This window comes from Etheostoma cragini, chromosome 23 (assembly GCF_013103735.1).
Source record: "Etheostoma cragini isolate CJK2018 chromosome 23, CSU_Ecrag_1.0, whole genome shotgun sequence".
NCBI classification, from domain to species: domain Eukaryota; kingdom Metazoa; phylum Chordata; class Actinopteri; order Perciformes; family Percidae; genus Etheostoma; species Etheostoma cragini.
This window is the reverse complement of record NC_048429.1, coordinates 10,193,417-10,211,609: the sequence shown is the minus strand read 5'-3', so window position 1 is coordinate 10,211,609 and position 18,193 is coordinate 10,193,417. Positions and strand designations below refer to the sequence as shown.

The 18,193-nt window shown below is 38.1% G+C and overlaps 1 protein-coding gene across 2 annotated transcripts in view; it reads left to right on the top strand.

Annotated features, from left to right (window-relative positions):
- The window catches only part of ccdc146 (coiled-coil domain containing 146), a 43,780-nt gene that overhangs the window by 13,686 nt on the left and 11,901 nt on the right, over window positions 1-18,193 (top strand). Inside the window, exons 3-18 of one of the 2 annotated variants that reach the window (XM_034862914.1) lie at window positions 1,876-1,958; window positions 2,978-3,193; window positions 6,103-6,160; window positions 7,718-7,800; window positions 8,095-8,188; window positions 8,342-8,415; window positions 9,159-9,386; window positions 9,506-9,595; window positions 10,000-10,096; window positions 11,348-11,440; window positions 12,012-12,179; window positions 12,837-12,922; window positions 13,889-14,053; window positions 14,192-14,267; window positions 14,809-14,957; window positions 15,197-15,425. In XM_034862914.1, the coding sequence (XP_034718805.1) occupies window positions 1,876-1,958; window positions 2,978-3,193; window positions 6,103-6,160; window positions 7,718-7,800; window positions 8,095-8,188; window positions 8,342-8,415; window positions 9,159-9,386; window positions 9,506-9,595; window positions 10,000-10,096; window positions 11,348-11,440; window positions 12,012-12,179; window positions 12,837-12,922; window positions 13,889-14,053; window positions 14,192-14,267; window positions 14,809-14,957; window positions 15,197-15,425 (1,989 nt within the window). Of the gene's footprint in view, window positions 1-1,875; window positions 1,959-2,977; window positions 3,194-6,102; window positions 6,161-7,717; window positions 7,801-8,094; window positions 8,189-8,341; window positions 8,416-9,158; window positions 9,387-9,505; window positions 9,596-9,999; window positions 10,097-11,347; window positions 11,441-12,011; window positions 12,180-12,833; window positions 12,923-13,888; window positions 14,054-14,191; window positions 14,268-14,808; window positions 14,958-15,196; window positions 15,426-18,193 lie in introns of both variants that reach the window. The other variant, XM_034862912.1, reaches the window with a different exon arrangement.

Genomic DNA, 18,193 nt, shown 5'->3' with positions numbered 1-18,193 from the left:
CCACCCTATAAAAGCCTCCAATAGTCTATACCGCTGAAGATAAGTCTTGGCACCAAAATTAGAGAGGCTGCTTGAAACAGTTGCAGGCTGCTTCCCTCAGATAAATGCCCAGTGTATGGCCAGAATGACTGTTGGATTGCTGGTATGCTGAAAACACAACACTACCCATATTTGATCATATTGAGACAATTTTAACATAACATGTGAGATAATTTTGCATGTTCCCGTAATATTCTTTTTTTTTTAAGAGTTAATATTAGAGTGCATGACAAGTTGCAGTTAAAAGATACCATCTGGACCAGATGACCCACTTACCAATTCAAGATGTAAGAGTGAGAGATTTAACAAAACATGTAATACTTGTCAGGTGTTTTGCTTGTAGTGACAAGACCTTGGGTGACTACAAATGCAAACTGACTGAAAAACATCTGAATAAATCATATTAACGAGAGCTTTAATCTATATTATTCAGAACATTCATATCTCTGTCCTTCAGCCCTTGGAACGTGGTCCGGTTCTTGCGAGTACATATGACAATGGCTAGATAAACAATATAATCTAAAAATATAATACCTGTACCTAATGTTTGAAGTCGGGCTGAGTTATGTGGTGTGTGTGTGTGTGTGTGTGTGTGTAAGTGTGTAATCATAGTGTCTGTGTGTGTTCATTGCCATTAGATTACCTGATACACAGTCTGACCTGAGATATCCTCAATTCTGCGGCTCTTTGATACAGACAAGGCTATCCCTCATTACTCCCCACTCTACCAGCCTGGCTCTGAAGATAACACTGGTCTTCTGTCTCTATCACTGTTTACACACACACAACTAAGTTGCCACAGCGAGAAATTTAACAATAACTCTTTGTGATAATTTTCCCTTTTTCCACTGCTGTTGACCTGCTATCTTTCTCTTTGCTGTGTTTATTTTCTTTTTACCAAGGTTTCACAGCTGTGTATCTTTTTTATCAACTATCATCCAGAACTAATGGCACCTCTAATCTACCTATCGTTATGTATGGTCCATTCTCAATGATTTTTCTTCCCATTTTGCGATTGCAGATAGTTGGAGGTTCTTTTTTATACTGATTGTGAACGGATGCTCTGATATTGTGATATCTACTGTGATGATTAAAGTTTATTCAGCCCAACTTGGGTTAAATCCTCTTTACAGACAGCAGGGAGTTAGGCTTTGTTGTGGTCAATCGCACTTTGTGTTGGCAAGTTCAAAGAAATATAGAAGAGCTTTTTTCATACAACAGTAACAGAAGTTTGAGCATAGAACAGCAAAAATAAAGCAATTTAAAAAAACAAAAACAAAATAACAACAACTTGTGACTATTATGAAATTTGGAACTCTTTTGGAGTCTCCAGTGATTTAGTTTTCAAGTTCTGGAACTTAATAATGTCACTAAACCATATTACAAAAGTGCTTACTGGTCAGAATTGCAGGGTTCAAAGCAATATCATCCCATTGAATATTCTGTCTGGAAAAAATGGCAACAAGAGATTTCCACAGAATGTGATTTTTTTCTATTGATATCTTAGCTTTTCTACAGCCAGCTCTCAGGTCAGATCAAAGACTTCGAAATGGTGCATCCTGAGCTGGCAAACCTGTGCAGGAGGATGTGTTGCCAACTTAGCTGAGTGAAGCCAAGTGTAGGACTGCTGTAATGTCTGCTGTAGCTGGACTCTTCAGATGTGGATGATTGACACACAGGGACATTTTTAAAGACCCAGCCAACACTCTTTTGCTGAGAGGAGTTTTTAAATGTTAGGAGTTACTAAAAACCACAAATAATCACTTATATTGGGTAGTACCTGCTGTTTTTTCATGACTATGTGATTTGTAATATTTCTGTTTTCATGCTCCTCAGTTGTTATCATTGGGCACAATCAGCCAGACCAAAGTAGCCAAACTGAAATCCAGCTTCAGGCTACTCCATGATACTCTGAAGAGGTATGTATACCTATTGAAACAGAAGTTCATTTGTCACCATTGTACCAATGGGTTATATTTTGAAGGTGCATTTTGTCTGCAAAGATGTTGACAATACAGCATTGCAGAGAGGTTCAATTTTTGTGACAGCTAGAATGTGTCCAATGAAAGTGTCCTTGAAGTAAACTTAAACTCCTCATCAGATCTAGTTGTGCTGCTTGTATATACCGTTGAAAAAGTGTGGAGGTAGCATCTGTGACAGGCCACTGGCTTCTGAAGAGACATTTTGATTGGGGTCACTTCTCACTCAGTAATTGGAGCCAGGAATCCTAATTTGAGCAATGAGGTGAAAGCAAGGTTGTAACTGAAGCAGTGCTAACCAATACAACTAGCTGTAATAGGCTGAGACACTTGTCAATCAAAAACTGTAATTCTTTTTAAGCTTTATTAAATCCTTAATGGAACACTGATTCTAAAAATGGCCCCCTAGGCACACACTAGATAACGTGAAATAGCTTTTGAGACCCCAGTTTCTTGTGGAAACAACAAATCTCTGTGTAATTTCTTGGAAAACAAACAAATAAGAAAACAATCTAAATGTGCACGTTACATCTAAGTGGCTTAGTACTAAAAAAAATCTATCATGGAAATCAACAGCTGTATTGTTACATAATGGTACCACAGCTTTTTTTGAAAAATCAGATTCAGACAAGTTAAGGCTCTTTAGATTATTTGTATTATATGATTTGCCATTTAACTAGGGTTTCTATGGATTCATGTTATAGCTATTGGTTAGTTTTACGAATCAGTCGTGAGATCTAGTGAATAGTGATATAAACATGAACGCTTGTGATAACAAGTAGTTTTAAAAGAAATTAAGGCGTACTGTCATGTTTTTATGTAGAAATGACGTAAAATTGTCAGTCTACAGTTTTGCCTGTGTTTTGGACTGCTAGAAAGCATGTAAATGTACCCAGCAGTTAGGAAAATGTACCTGTCTACAGCATATCACCAACCTAAATCATTGTTTCATCCAATAGTACCCAGGATTCTGAGATCCACCTTTTGGGAGAGGCAAAGAGGTGTCGTGCTGAGCTGGAGAGGCTGCAGGATGAGCTGGAGAGAACAGAGGAGCAGAGCACCTCTGAGAAGCCTGAGAGTGAGGTCAATGAACTGAGAAAAAAGCTCCTCCAGACATACAATGAACTAAAAGCTACTGAGGACAGAGAGTACAAGACACAGCACAAACTGAAATGGTGAGCTGTGTATGGTACATGTATGTATGTATGTATGTATATGTGTGTGTATATATGTACGTACATACTTTATTATTGTAATCACTCATGCTGCTTTCATTTTCAGTCAGATTTTTTTATCAAATGAAAATTACATTTTATTCAAAAAATCTGGGCGCCCGGTTCGCTCAGTTGGTAGAGCGGGCGCCCGTGTATAGAGGTTTACTCCTCATCACAGTGCCCGCGGGTTTGTCTCCAACCTGCTGCCCTTTGCTGCATGTCATTCCCCCCCTCTCTCCCCTTTCATGTCTTCAGCCGTCTTATCAAAATAAAGTCCAAAAATGCCCAAAAATAAATAAATAAATAATAATAAATCTAATCTATTACAAACTTCTCTCAAATGTGCAGCTTGGGCTTAAAACACACACACACACACACACAGTAAAAAAGTAAAAGACACAAATAATATTGGTGTGTGTGTGTGTGTGTGTGTGTGTGTGTGTGTGGGTTGCTTGGTCGACAGCTTTTTTCTTTTTGTATCACTGAAACGTTATCAGAAGAAAAAGTAGCAACATTTTTTGAAAGATTTATGTCATGGGGAAAACTTGATGTACACAATTCACAATACAAATACCAGGTTTGAGTAGATATTTATGTTTGCTCTGGATGTAACGTGTTTTCTTGTATGAGCTCATCACACTGGTTAGTTTTGTGATGCCAGTCCTGGAGTCTGTTTCTGTTCCTCTCCTCTAATCTTTTCCTTTAGATCCCACGAGTCACTTTTCTCATCGCAACCAATTTTCCTCTACAGGTTTCTCTTTTCCTTCCCGTAACTCACTCAACGCCACTAACAGTGCGTCCAAAGAGTCAAACACACACATAAATGGAAAATAACACATTTGCTCGACTATCTCCCACTTTTCTGTACACAAACCTTTCATTTTAAGGGCCAAAGGGAGGTTACTGCAACATTGCTGCTAAGCAACACAACACGCACCAGTGGTTCCCAAACATTTAGGCTTCTGACCCTTGAAAACAAAGCAATGTCAACTTGTAAAACCTCGTTACAGGTTGCATATGTCACAGAGCAATTTTCTTCTCCTTTGTCAATGTAATAAATTTCATTGAGTCCCGAGAAAGTAAAATCAACCAGTAACCTACAAGACGAAAAAGCAAAAACTAGAATATTTGCAGGTACAAACACTGAACAGGTCAAAATGTCTTAAAATGTTGTTGAAGTGTTGTGTCTGTAAGATGTTAAATGCAAATTGAGGCACTTTAAGCTGTCAGTTGAAATGTCATTTAAATAGATGAAAGTAGTTGAAATGCCATTTGAAATGATGAAAGCGAAGGAAATTTCACGTGGAAAATGGGTGCAAACATGCAAATGTCTATGCCCTGTAGGCGGTCAAATTGTCAGACTGAGATAAAAGTAGTTGAACTAGGAAACTAAGAAATATCAGTTGAAGATTGAATCACCCAAGATAGTTTCCTGTGTGCAGTGTAAATAGTTAAAATGGCAGTTGGTGTGCAAGCAATGACAGTAGGTAAACTATCTCTTTGGGTATGTGAGCTTTCATTTGAAGGGTACCTTTTAGTCACTGTCTGTTGATGTGTGTCTGTTGAGACTGAAAGTAGTTGAACTGTGAGATGAATGATTAGCAATACAATTATTTAAATCAGTTTCTGCGTGGCACTGAAAGCTAGCTTTTAAGCAGATCTATTTTCTTTTTCCTGCATTGCGTTTCCTGCATTGCATTCAACCCTGGATTGCTTCAGCAATATAAACCACTCACAGCACGTAAACTCACCACTGTGTGGCAAATATATGGTCTGTAGGACACAGGGATTTTTAGTGCAGAGCACACACAATGAGGCAGAGAGTTGAAGGTCCGGCCGTAATTGAAATATTAAATGGAAACCACTTACAGAGCATTCTCAGAGGATGCTGTAATAGACAGGTTTGGACACTGAGTGTGCATATCGTTTGTGACAGCATTTTGGTGGTGAGCTCTCTTGTCCTCAGTCTCCCATCATTTCTTTTTCTCCTTTATCTTTCTGCCCTTTCTTTCTTCCCCTCCAGCCTCATATTTTCCCCTTCTTTCTGACTTTTATTCTGTTCATTTCCCCTCTCCTCCCCCGACCAAATGGCCAGCGGTTTGCATGTGATGAGCAGATGCTCACCATGCATCGCCCTTTATCTTTAGCCAAAGAGATACACAGGAATTCAGCACTTTTTCCAGTCACATATTTCAGCGTTCATGCAGCTTTCTCTGTATATCAGGTAATATCCAATATATCAACTTGTCAGGAAGATTAATATCATTTACTTTGTGAAACGTGTAGCTGTACACTATGTGCTATTGTAAGGTTTTACACAATGACAAAGCTGACTCGAAACTACTTCATTCAAACTTTAATCAAATGCACAAAAAGCATATGCCGCAGGGAGATAAAAAATTCATAGAAATTATGTTTTTATATGCTCGTTTATACTGTGTTGGGTACTTGATTTATGATTCTGTGTTGAATGTAAGAGAAAGCTTGTGTATACTGGTTCTTTTATACATTATGTGTGTCTATGGTAAACTGTAGCATTTAGATCTTTTTATTCACTCACTAATAGTATTAAGCTTTCATAGCAACTTATGCAAAGCTTTAAATACCTATTACATCCTTTCATTTTTGGTGTTTCCTCTTTCATGTTACAAGAAATTGGTTTTGCTTACCTTACCTGGAAACTGCACACTATTATATTTTTAAAGACAAAATACCCATTCCTCTATTTGCATTCCTCTTTCTGTTTAACCGGGAACTGAAACAGGTTATTTGTTTCTGTTAATAACACATTTTGTTTGGTTGTTCAACTTTCCCCTCCCTCTCCTTTACCTTGCTCTCTTTTCTACTCACCTTAATGCTTACTTATGCAGTCTGCGGGAAGAGAAGCAGTATCTGGAGAAAGAGAATGAGATTCAGCCGAAACCTGCTGTAAGTTCATTATTGCACCATCCAGGTGTAGTTTTAGAGATGTGGATTACTACTGCAACAACTGTCTTCAGAGGATAAATATGACTTTTACTTTAAGCCTCCATCCGGACTTAATCCCTCAATATCAAGACTTGCCATTGGCTCTTTTTTGGAGCCATTTGAAACATTTTATATTGCAATCTCCCGTTCAGATAGAATTAGAGCATACAAGTTTAAAAAGCTTTAATACTTGTCAAAGATGGACAGAGTTAATTATATTATTTAAAAGTTAAAACAAATATACCCTTACAACATACAGACATCAGAGCCTATAATAGTACTGTATGTCTTTGGACAGTTTCTGATAGCATACTCGCTTCCTCTGTGAATCTTTGCTCACACTGTAGTACACATTATTCTCTGCATGCTAATTAAAGGAAAACATTTACAGTGAAAAATAACGATATCATTCTTGAATCCCAACATTGTCTTGATTTTGACACTGCATTACCTTGAAGGATGCCATTAGTCACATTAATACTGTGTTATGTTCATTACTGATCAGAAGTCCACAATGTAATGCGGTTTTTCCAAATATTTCCAACAATTGGATGAGCAGCACTAAACCTCAGAATAGGTCAAATAAAATCAAGAATGTTAACAGAATTAGGGAAGTCTTAAGAAGCAATTTATTCACAAATCTCTAATCATCATCAATCAATCAAAATTCCATCACCTGGTCTGCTTATGGTAAAAGGAGTTTAGATTTTGAGCTTTGTAGAACTTGTTGAATAAATTCAGCGGCTTTAATTAACTTTCAGATTTTTAATACTTAGAATACTATCTACTGCAGTTCTGCTTTTAATACCTTTAGAACAAGTGACAAGCCGGTTTGCTTCTCTATGCTGTAGGGAGCCATGATTGCAATGCAGCATTTTGACTGCTCAACATGAATATCGAGTATGGCAGTAGGACCAGGACTCATGAACAATTCTTAAAATGAAAAACATCAGAAGTGTATGGTCAAATAATATTCATGCAAGCAATTCCTTCTTTTGTTTATTAGAATAGCAAAAGCTGCTGTATGTAACAGTGTATGTGCAAGGGGGCCTTTCCATTTGTTATTGAAACAACAAACAATGTGCCTTCTTCTCTGTCACACACAAACACACTTGTCAAATATGATTAATAAGCAATGTATTCAGTCCTCACATACATTTGTAATTATACTAGCTTCAGAGTGCATTACATTTGTCAAGTTGAATTGACAACAGATGGTTTAGTTGCAGTTGTTTACAATCATACTCAGTTTAGAACTAGTACTAGCACTGAACAATGTTTTACCACTTAAACAACTACAATACTTTTATATTATTTTTCATCAGTGCATTAGAAGACAGTTTATGAGTCTTAAAAAACAAAAATCCATGTGCAGAACTGCCAGAAGTTAGATTAGACATTAAGAAATGAAAGCAAAAAAACATTAGTATTTTATCTCCCTTTATCCTGAGCTCAATGAAATTGTCATCACCTGCTTAATATGGGATCTAATGTTCGTGCTGCGGGTATGTCCTCCAGGAGCTGGAGAGCAGAACAAAAGCCCTGCAGGACAAACATGAAGATCTGAGGAAAGAGGTTTTCCAAAAACAACAACAAGTCAGGTATATTATCTAGCTGTTGTTCAGTGAGCAGGGCACACATGCAGTTTGCTCAGGTTGCCCTGAAGATTGAAACAGGTGTACATATTTACTCCATGGAGCTCTTCATGGCTTTGCCTTATTGCTTCTATATATCTCAAGTATCTCATCTCATCTCTTTCAGGTTCATTCGGTGTGCTCTCATTGTCCGTTTTAATAAGAAGGGGATGCAGCTGAATATTTTAAGTGCTGTTAATGACAATTCTTCTGATAATAAGCGTTCTGTTTGTGCATATGTTACCCTCATTCCCTGCACAGAAGTCTGACAGAAGATGTGGAAGCCCATGAAACACAGATATTGAAAGAACAGAAAGAGCTGGAGGACATGATGGAAATCATAGAGCTCAAAGAGGTGTGTGTGTGTGTGTGTGTGTGTGTGTGTGTGTGTGTGTGTGTGTGTGTGTGTTTTAGCTTACAGCACACCTTCCATTAAATAACAAATCTTATGCTTTCTTTCCCGTGTTTGTGTGTGTGTGTGTGTGTGTGTGTGTGTGTGTGTAACAAGGCTGAGAAAGCCCGGCTCATCACCATCCCTGACCAGGTTTTAAAGGAGATTGAAAGGAAATGCTCGAAGAGGGAGTAAGTACATATAACCCTTCAATATTTGTCATTGGGGAAGATCAGAATATGAACATTTCAAAGACCAGAAAGAAAAATAGTTTGTTAGGGTGCTTCAGTCAGGCACAAGAAGAAAAGACAGAAGAAACATCTTTTGAAAATTAAGTCACTCCCTTTCAGTTGGCTTAAACCATTCCTTTGGTTTTCTCTCTGTAACATATCTTTCCAGCCACGTGCTTTATGCTGCACATTAAGCTTTGCAACCCTGCAAAAAGGAAGTTTGCGGAACTGAAAAACTGGCTAATATTTGTAGCAACAGACACATTTTTCCCAAGAATTTGATGGTTTCAGTCCCTCTAATTTAATTAAAAAAGAAACATGGCAAACATGTGCATCGGACATCATTAATCTTTGTATTAAAGTGCAGCTGCAGTCAAAAGCCTCTTGATCATCAGAGAACTGTTCCACTGGCACTGCAGTCTCTTTTATGTTTATTTCAAATTAAATCTGGCTTGCAAGTGATGCAGTAGAACTGTCTGCATGAGCCATGTGAGCTGTGACTTGTAATCTGAAATTCACAAAGCTGAGGGATACTGGGGGGTGTATGTAAAAGATGGATGCACACTTGCTGTTATTTCATAAGACACGCACTCTTACAGTGCAAGTGAAGAGCAATACACAGTCACTCCTGGCCTTATACTTACACTTCTCTCTGTTCTCTGTATGTTTTTGATTTTTTTTCAACCCCCCCCCAAATACATTAGATCTGCAATGAAGAAGATAGAATCATTAAATACAGATATTTCAGAAATGGAGAAGCAAGTGAAGGAGGTGAACGAGCGTAACCACTTTCTGAGGTTGAAGAAGAAGGAGTTGAATGAGGAGCTGGAGGGCCTGAGGGCCCAAGTAGATGCCAGTCAGGGGGAGTGCAGACAGCTGCTAAAAGAGCAGGAGGTCAACAAGGAGGAGGAGGCTGAATTCATGGGGAACAGGTATAAACTTCTTTTACAGTCACAGTCAGAAATGGACATTATGGAGAGAGTGTTTTAGTCTGAGGAGAGGCTTTTGCTGTGTGTTTTCAAGCATGTCATTGTGTTTTTTTCATCACCAGAGGTATCCTGGAAATGAAGTTGCAGAACATCATGCACGACAGGAAGCACCTGTACGAGAGCCAATCTGTGCAGCTGAGGGAGAAAAATAGGTACAGAGTGATGTCAAACTGAGCTCCATCACACATGGAAATGAGTCCCCTCATATCAACACACCTCAATAATTACACACTGTGTGTAAAGGCCATTGCACAATGTACTGTAAATGTGTTATTTCATATATATTTGACATTCAGTCAAAAGCCTGTTGTTTAAGTTTCCTAAGCATGTTGCTGTAGTTGCTTTTCAGTCAGCACACGGAATGTTTCTTGGAAAAGTTTAAGTATTTAACATAATACATTTCATTTGTTCAGAGCATTTTTTTAGCTGCATTCTGCTGCTGTATGTTTGATAGGAATTTAAATAATGAGCCTCATTTTGAGTTTCCTAATTTTGTGTACGAGTCACAACCTTGTGAAAATGATACGTATTTAAAGGTGCCTGTGTTTCTCCTCAGGCAGATGCAAGCCTTCAAGAGGATGGAGCATGCGTTGACCATGGCCACTGAGCAGCTAGAGCACACGCAATCTATCTACAATGAGTTACGGGCACAGGTGACCTGTAGATTATTTCTTTCAATAGTAATAAGTATAGAAGAAACATGTGCTACCATTTTAGGCAGTTGCAGTATCCATCAGTGGTCTGTTTTTTTGCACCTTAAGGCTTCTGTTATTTTGTATTTATGTACATATACTTTTTGTACATCCAGGGCTGCTAATTGCTACTTTATCAGTAAACCTAACAATGTTCAAACACACACTCCTCATTATGTTTTTACTGATATTAGCAATTGGTTTGGAAAACTGGCTTATATAAAAAAAACTTACACCTATATGGCAGCATTTAGAGTGTAAATGTCACAGTGTCAGTGATCAGCACAATAAATCGTTAATCTGCTTTACACCAGAAGTAATTTTCTATTCTTGAGCTTCCTGTAATTGTACTGATGTTCATAGTTTTGAAAACGAAAGAAGAGGAGAGCAAGAGTCATGGGAAATGCATCAGCACATTGCACAAGCACATACTGTAACTCTATAAAAGGAAATCACAATGATGCATCAGGGAATTCACACATTAAGGAAATATTGATAACAAAATAGTTGTACAATATGATTCATTAATTTCCACAAATCTGCCAATCAATATTGACTCGCACATGAACATCAACTCATGTTAATTTGACTGAAGACTGTTTACACGAGGATTCAGCAGTCTGCTGGTGTACCACAAAAATGCTTTACATTTGTCTCAAACAGAAGGTGATTGATGGCTATGATATTTACACAAAGTTGTGTTCTTTACTTTACACAGGCCTAATATGAACGTAAAATAGTGACATTAGAGAAATAAAGTTGTGGCTTTATTTATTAAGCATTCTTCTTCTTGGGGCTAACCGTTTTCAAATATGGAGCGGTGTAGCTCATACCATTCAACAGGAAGCCTGGTACCCCTGCAGAGAGAGACAGTCCGAATGTATGAAGGCATTCATTTTTTATTACTTTCAGAGAAACCGTTTTAGTGTTACTGGATCCAACGGCTATCAGAGATGCCTCAGGGAAACTCTGACATATAGTATTAATTATTTTTCAATCAATTTTTAATGTCAGACTGTATATGCACTGACTGAATTTGATCTGAAGTTGTACTGGATCCTCATTTACATTATTTTTAACAACTAGAAAAACAAATGATAATACATTTTTACAGCTTTTCAAAAAGAATCAGGTCTGACTATACAACAGATGTAAGATCTGCTTGCACCCTGAAGACTTGAACCGACTTTACATTCTGACTTGAATTTCTAGTTGGATGCTGTTCCCAAACAAGAGGCCAGTATTCAGCGGAGAATGGAGCTTCAGAAAGAGGTGGATGCTCTCAAAGTCGGCTTCGAAAAACAGGTGGGAGCAGTGTGTGTGGGTGGCCAAATTATCATTAGCAGCTGTAAAATATAATGCAATTCTCTGCAGTAGCCCTCTAACAAATTATTTTTGTGGAGCATGTGTATATATATATATATATATATATATATATATATATATATATATATATATATATATATAAATATAAATTGTTAAAGTTAAGTGTTGATTTAACAATATCTTTGTTTTAATAGTCTTAGAACTTTTTTCATGACCATTTCTTTTCGGCAAGCAAATGCCGTTTTAAGATCTATATTTTTCATTTTTTAGCGTCTTCATCTACAGAGTTAGAAGGCAAAACTAGATTTCTCATCATATTTTTATCTCATCCAATGTCATATTGTTAGGCAAAACTTTAGTGATCTCACTGGGGAAAAGTCTCAACATAACACAGAAAGGTTTCAATATTCGTCCTCTATCTATCTTTCTGGTATTCCAGGACTTTGAGTCCATTTTGCTGTCCCATTCTGTTGTCAGTTACCCTTCAATTTTAGTCAAATTGTGAGATCTTTCAACTGAAAACTGACACAAAATGTGTGTTCCCAACCAGCTTTCAGTTTCTGAGGAGGAGAGCCAGAAGATGCAGCAGTATGGGATGATTCAGGGGCTCCTGAGGGAGTCAAACTGCCTCCGAGAAGAACTCCATAACCTCAGATGCTTAACACGGATCAAAGTGGAGGAGAGGGGCCAGAAGCACCATGAACTGCTGAGGGCAGAGGTTAAAAACATACACAGATACATGTAAACACAGAAAGAAATTTACTTTTAAAATAATGTTTTAATGTCATCATTAGTGCCTTTTAATAACATTGAGGAACTAAAGTAGGTCCATATTTTAGGCATTCTTGAGCAAAAATGACAAAAACACAATTTACAAATGCAAATGTCTTTTTTCTTTACTGATCTAACACTATTATTGTCACCACAATGTGATTATTTCAGATTGATTAGAAAAGAATATATAGAACGACTAGGCCATTTTAGTTCAGCTAAACTGAAGTAAGAGTCTTAGGGGGACATCTTTGGCAGAAATACTTTTATGAATGGTTCCCTGGTTTCTGTTTTCATGTCGGCTCCATGCAATTCTTCCTGTCTAAGGGAATCAAAGGTTTTTCTAATACAGTATCACTTGAAACTACCGATGCATGCAGTCTCATACCTGGTTAGTAAGTAATGACTATGACTAGCTCCAAAAAACGTGAAACTCTACATGCAAAAACATGAATGCTTGATCAGCTACTTTGCTGTTCTTTTTTTATGTATACCCGCAAATCTGATTGAAGATTGATGTTTGTGGGCATACGCACACATTTACACACACACACACAGAAGTGATGATACTGTAGTTTCCCTTGTTTAACTCTATCAACAGCAGCTGAACCAGCAAATCCAGCACGAGCTGCGGGAAAAAGACCTCATCATCATGGACCACAACAAGCTGAATGCTATGCTACAGCGCAGGTGTCATTGTTGTTTTCTCTTCTAATTTCCTTGTTAGTCACCTTTCATTAAATACAAAGGTGTGTGTTTGCCCTGATAAACAAGATATTGGTTTTGCAGAAGCTGCTAAGCTGTTATTATGTAGTACTTTACAGTACTTTTATACAGTCAATACACATCGCTTTTTGTATTATATGCAGTGGCAGTAATGGTGTTCCTGCGTCCAGGGTCAAAAGATCAGTCAGTGTGGGCAGCAAATTGAATTTCTCTACATTATGTTGATGTGACTGATAATTGAGTCCCTGGTTATTTGTTTGACTCCTCTGATCTGTGTGGATCACAATTAATTCAGACATCTGCACATGTTGTCAGGGTGGAAAACCCAAGCTAACTAATTGGTCATACTTCAGTGTTCAGGCACAGACTAATGCATCTGGAACCACCCAGTACGACAGCAGACTCCATCTACATGCAATTAGTTCACGAGTACACAGACTACACTCTGACGTTGATCTGCCCGTAAACTGCACCTAGCCTTGCAAAAACAGAGATGATAATAAAATATTGTGTATCCTCTCTGAAAACCGTTCTCATATTTAGCAGTCACTGTTCACAATTTGCATGTCTTAAATGAATGGTAAATTAAAATGTAATGAAATGTCACACTGCTTAAGACTAAGAGTTCTGTCATAACATGGTTTACTAAACACTTGTTATGAACACAAACGTGACTTTTTACTATGTTAACAAAACTTTAGTTCAGATTTCAACACTTTGATATTATCAGGATGGTATAATGATATTGCCAACTTTTTATTAGCACACTGTGACCTAAAGCCCAAGAGCAGATATCCATATTTGGGCTAAACAAAGAAAAGAAATTCACTGTGTTTCACAGCTATCACTGGCTAGGTAAAAGCAAATGATCAAAAGAACAGATAACTGATCAAGAATGGGCTCATTGTGACTCAGTGTTTTGTCTCTTAGAGTTTTACAGTACTGTAAGCTGTGCAACATGATTACGGAAGAGAAGAAAAAGTATGTCAAACTGAAGCAGATCGCCTCACAGACAATCACAGAGCTAACAGAGCAGGTTAAAGTGCTGGAAAATGAGACAGAGATCCAACGTACCATTGTCATCAACAAGGACCGGTGTGTACATTTTTTTGTATTGAATTTGATCCATGCATTTGTTGGTTGTCATCAGTGAAGCTATATCTGCAGCTCTTGTATTGTGTATATTATAAATAATACTATTCGTATGTGTGCGTTTATGTGTGTCCATTCCAGCTCAGTCACAATGGCTCGCATGAAGATCTCTGATAGCTCCAAAACAAGGGAAAAACTGCGCAATGACATCTCCAAGGTCCAGGCACACACACACACACACACACACACACACACACACAAACAGAGATGAGACCAGTCAAGACAACTGTGGGTCGTCTTTGTCGAAAGCTCGCTAGAATTAGTATTAGAAGTCTTGCAGTTTAAATAAACAGATCAAATATGTCACTAAGAATTACATGATTCAGAGGACCTAAGGTTGAACAGAGGCAAAACCCACATCCGCTTTTCCCAGTATGTATCTATGTGTCTTTTTAAATAGTTTACAAAACAGTTGACAAAAGTTTGTGTTCTCTACTAGAAGTACTACTGTAGTTGTTTAAGCACCATCAAGTGAAAGCATTCCGTTGCAATTAGGACCAAAAACAGGCCTTTTTTTTTTTTTTACCAAAATGAAGCTAAACAAATGTTTTGGATGTATGAGTGGTGATTTGTGAGTTTGTGCATCTGTATTTACAGTTGTGTGGGGTAGAAGTTTAGTTTAAAAGTATCCTTATGTTTTCACTAAATTCCCCTTTTATGGTTCTAAAAACATGTAACACTCTTTATACATCTTCTAGGTTGCCTGGAAGCACCATCAGACCACTCAAGAGTATGAGGAAAACAAACTGAAGTTGATGAAACTCACACAAATGATCAACCTCCAGGAAGAAGCACTTCTGGAAATAAACAGGAATCACGAAAAGGCCATACAGCGCCGCAATTTTTTGTATGTTCGTGATTTGAAGCTAACATAATGTAGCCAGAATTGGAGTAGAGGATCTAAACTGTGTGTGTGTGTGTGTGTGTGTGTGTGTGTGTGTGTGTGTGTGTGTGTGTGTGTGTGTGTGTGTGTGTGTGTGTGTGTGTGTGTGTGTGTGTGTGTGTGTGTGTGTGTGTGTGTGTGTGTGTGTGTGCGTGTCCGTGTGTGTGTGTGTGCGTGTCCGTGTCCGTGTCCGTGTCCTACAGTGGCATCCAGCTCCTAGAGCATGAAGAGGTGTTATTCAACTACTTTGAAAAGGTGAACATCCAGGAGGCAGCCATTACTAAGGGCAACATGACACTGGAAGCCCTGGACAAGGAGATGAGAGAATTTCAGTTACAGATAAATGAGGACAAGAGACAGATAGACCTGAAGAAGAAGGTACTGCCCCTCAAGAACAAGTTGGAGGGAGAGATCACCATGCTGCAGATAGAGGTGGGGGTGTATACCGGCAAAGTAAAACCTACTTATACACATCCAAACACAGATATGAATAGATACACAGCCAAATTCAAACTAAATGTATTATTTCTTAATAATACATCAAGTCACACTCTGTAGTTCCACACTTATAGAACATTGAAAAAAAGGTAATCCCACTAAACTCTCAGAACTGCAAACTACTTTTTGGGTGGAAAGATTTGTGTGTACTACTTATGAGATTGAATTGAATTGTTGAGGATAGCAATGTTCTATAGAAATCATTCATTAAAATCTTTACAGTTCTGTAACCAGGGATGAAAGTGTCCTAGTGACAGTCTCCCAGCACCTACTTATTCTTTGTCTGTTTGTCATTCCTTATTGAGAAGAAATGAAGAAAACACTTTTTATATTTTTGGTAAACTAGTATCAGCTGTAAAAAGAGCCTGCTGTATTGTTACAGCAAAGGTACACTCTAGTATGAAAAGAGTTTTGTTCTACTTATTTTTGCAATGTGGGCCTTCCCCATGTATTTAATTATATTATTATTATTATTATATTATAACTATTGGGCCTCTACATTTTGTCTAAAGTCCATTTGCTCATACACAGCATGCTGTTCACTAATTTTTGCAGATGTTTACTGCTGTTCAGAAATCCCCGGTGTCCAATCACAGCTCACGATGTGGCTTAGCTCATTGGATTCAAAATCCTATCCGCGCAGTCAGACCTGTCAATAAGTTCCTCCTGGTGTAACCACGTGATTAAAGTTGCACTGTAAAGACAGGAGTGTGTGTGTGTGTGTGTGTGTGTGTGTGTGTGTGTGTGTGTGTGTGTGTGTGTTTGTCTGCAAGGTTTCCTTTGGAATCTTCTGGCAAATTGTGTATGTGTGAGGAAAAAAAAACAGTTTAGACATTTAAGTGATTTATGTTGTCTCAGTGGAGATTCCTCATTGAATCTCAGAAAGTAGATTGAGTGTGAAGTGAGTTGTCTCGGTTATTGCAGACTATTGTTCAACTTTATGTTTTTCTTTGTCAAGTTAGGGGCACTCCAAAAGTCCAACCTCTTGCAGACGCTAGGAAATTCACTTAGAGCGCCACTCATGAGCAGATCTGTGTTTTGAAATGCTTTTAAAGCTTTTCCGTTTGATGACACTTTAGAATTAGTCTAGTTAATGTTTTGTGTTGAAGGTCTTTCTTTTTAATCTAATGAACAGGCTCAATGTTCATATTCTAAGTATTTATTTTGACCATATTCCAGATGAATTTGACTTTTGCATTTGAGAAAAAGTCTCTCCAAAGACTCTCTAGAGTTAACACAAAACTACTGCGAGCATGCACTGACCCACCATCACTTTTCCATCTGAGACAAAGTGTTTTGTATAAAACAACATTATAAGAATTGTGAAAATGTATTGTTTTTTTGGTTTGCACACCATTACTTTAGCTGTCTTTGAAAACTCATCAAAAAGGGTCAATGTATAACCCGGTTTTTAGTGCTGATCCTATTACTTTGTTTTGTTGAAGTGCACTGACTGTACAAACATTCTATGAAGTTTTAACAGAGACAGAAACAGTACTTTTGCTAAATAAACTGCAGAAAGAAGATGAAAATCTAAACCAAAAATGGACAAACCCAAACAACCAAACACTGTAGGATTTTCACAGACAGAATGAGACACATGAATAAATCACAGAAAAACACAAAGTTATTCCAGCAACTTTGCAATACATAGAGAGTGACAGACGCATAGAGAGAGATTTGAGCGGGACACACACACACTGAGTTTCCCTGCAAGTAGCTGCGTCGTGGGATTGGGTGTGTTGCTGCTCTGGATGAGAGTAACAGGGTTGGACCTGCTGCTGGACCAGACTTCTCATCAGAGTCTTTTGAACTTTTGGATGAACGCAGTGTTGGAACAGACTTCACCATGTGCTGCTTTTTTGAGAAAAAAATCCCCTTTCCCTTTCCTCCATCTGTTTACTCCTTCTGCTGTTTATCTGCTGTTTGCTACAACAGGCCTTGTCATTGCCATCCTTTTGTTTTCATTCTTACTTTCTACTGTTTCCCTCATTGATAGTTCATTCATTCTTTCACTCCTTAACTTTTGCGACCATCCTGCCTTTCATTGTTAAGGGGTTCTTTGGGGGTTTTGTTTAATTAAAAGTAACTATATATTTTGCTACAAAGTACCTCCCTTCCCTTTTCACATATTTTTCCTCCCCCTTTTCTTTTTTCGTTCTTCTTTTCCTTGCATTTGGCTGTAGATAAAGCCCCTCCTTTTGGTCTATTGGTCTCCTATATGAATGACAATTTGGTCCCGACTGAAATATACCAGTAGCCATTAGATGGACTGTAGTCTATATCTTTGACGTTCCCATTCCGGGATTGCTCCGGTGGCGCAGGAAATTCCTCCGGAATCCACTTTCTTTGTGTTGGAATTTTAAACTCGTCCACGTTCCACCAAAACAAGTTCCTTCTTGAGGCTATTTTGCAGTGTCTCCTTGCAGAGCTTAGCACCACCCATGACAATTGCGACTGGTTTAAAAAAAAAAAATGCCAATAACCCAAAGCATGTTTTTCTAACAACTTCCGTGTGGACTAGCCGGACCCTCTTCTGCAGCACAATGAAAGAAGGTCTGGCAAAGCGAGACTAGATGGATTGCAGTAAAATTGTGCACAGGCATTCATGATCCCCAGAGGATAAATCCTACTGACTTAGATTTTGGCCCTGCCCCTTCCTCTAGCTCCACCATGAGGTAATAAATACTGTGTGTGTGTGT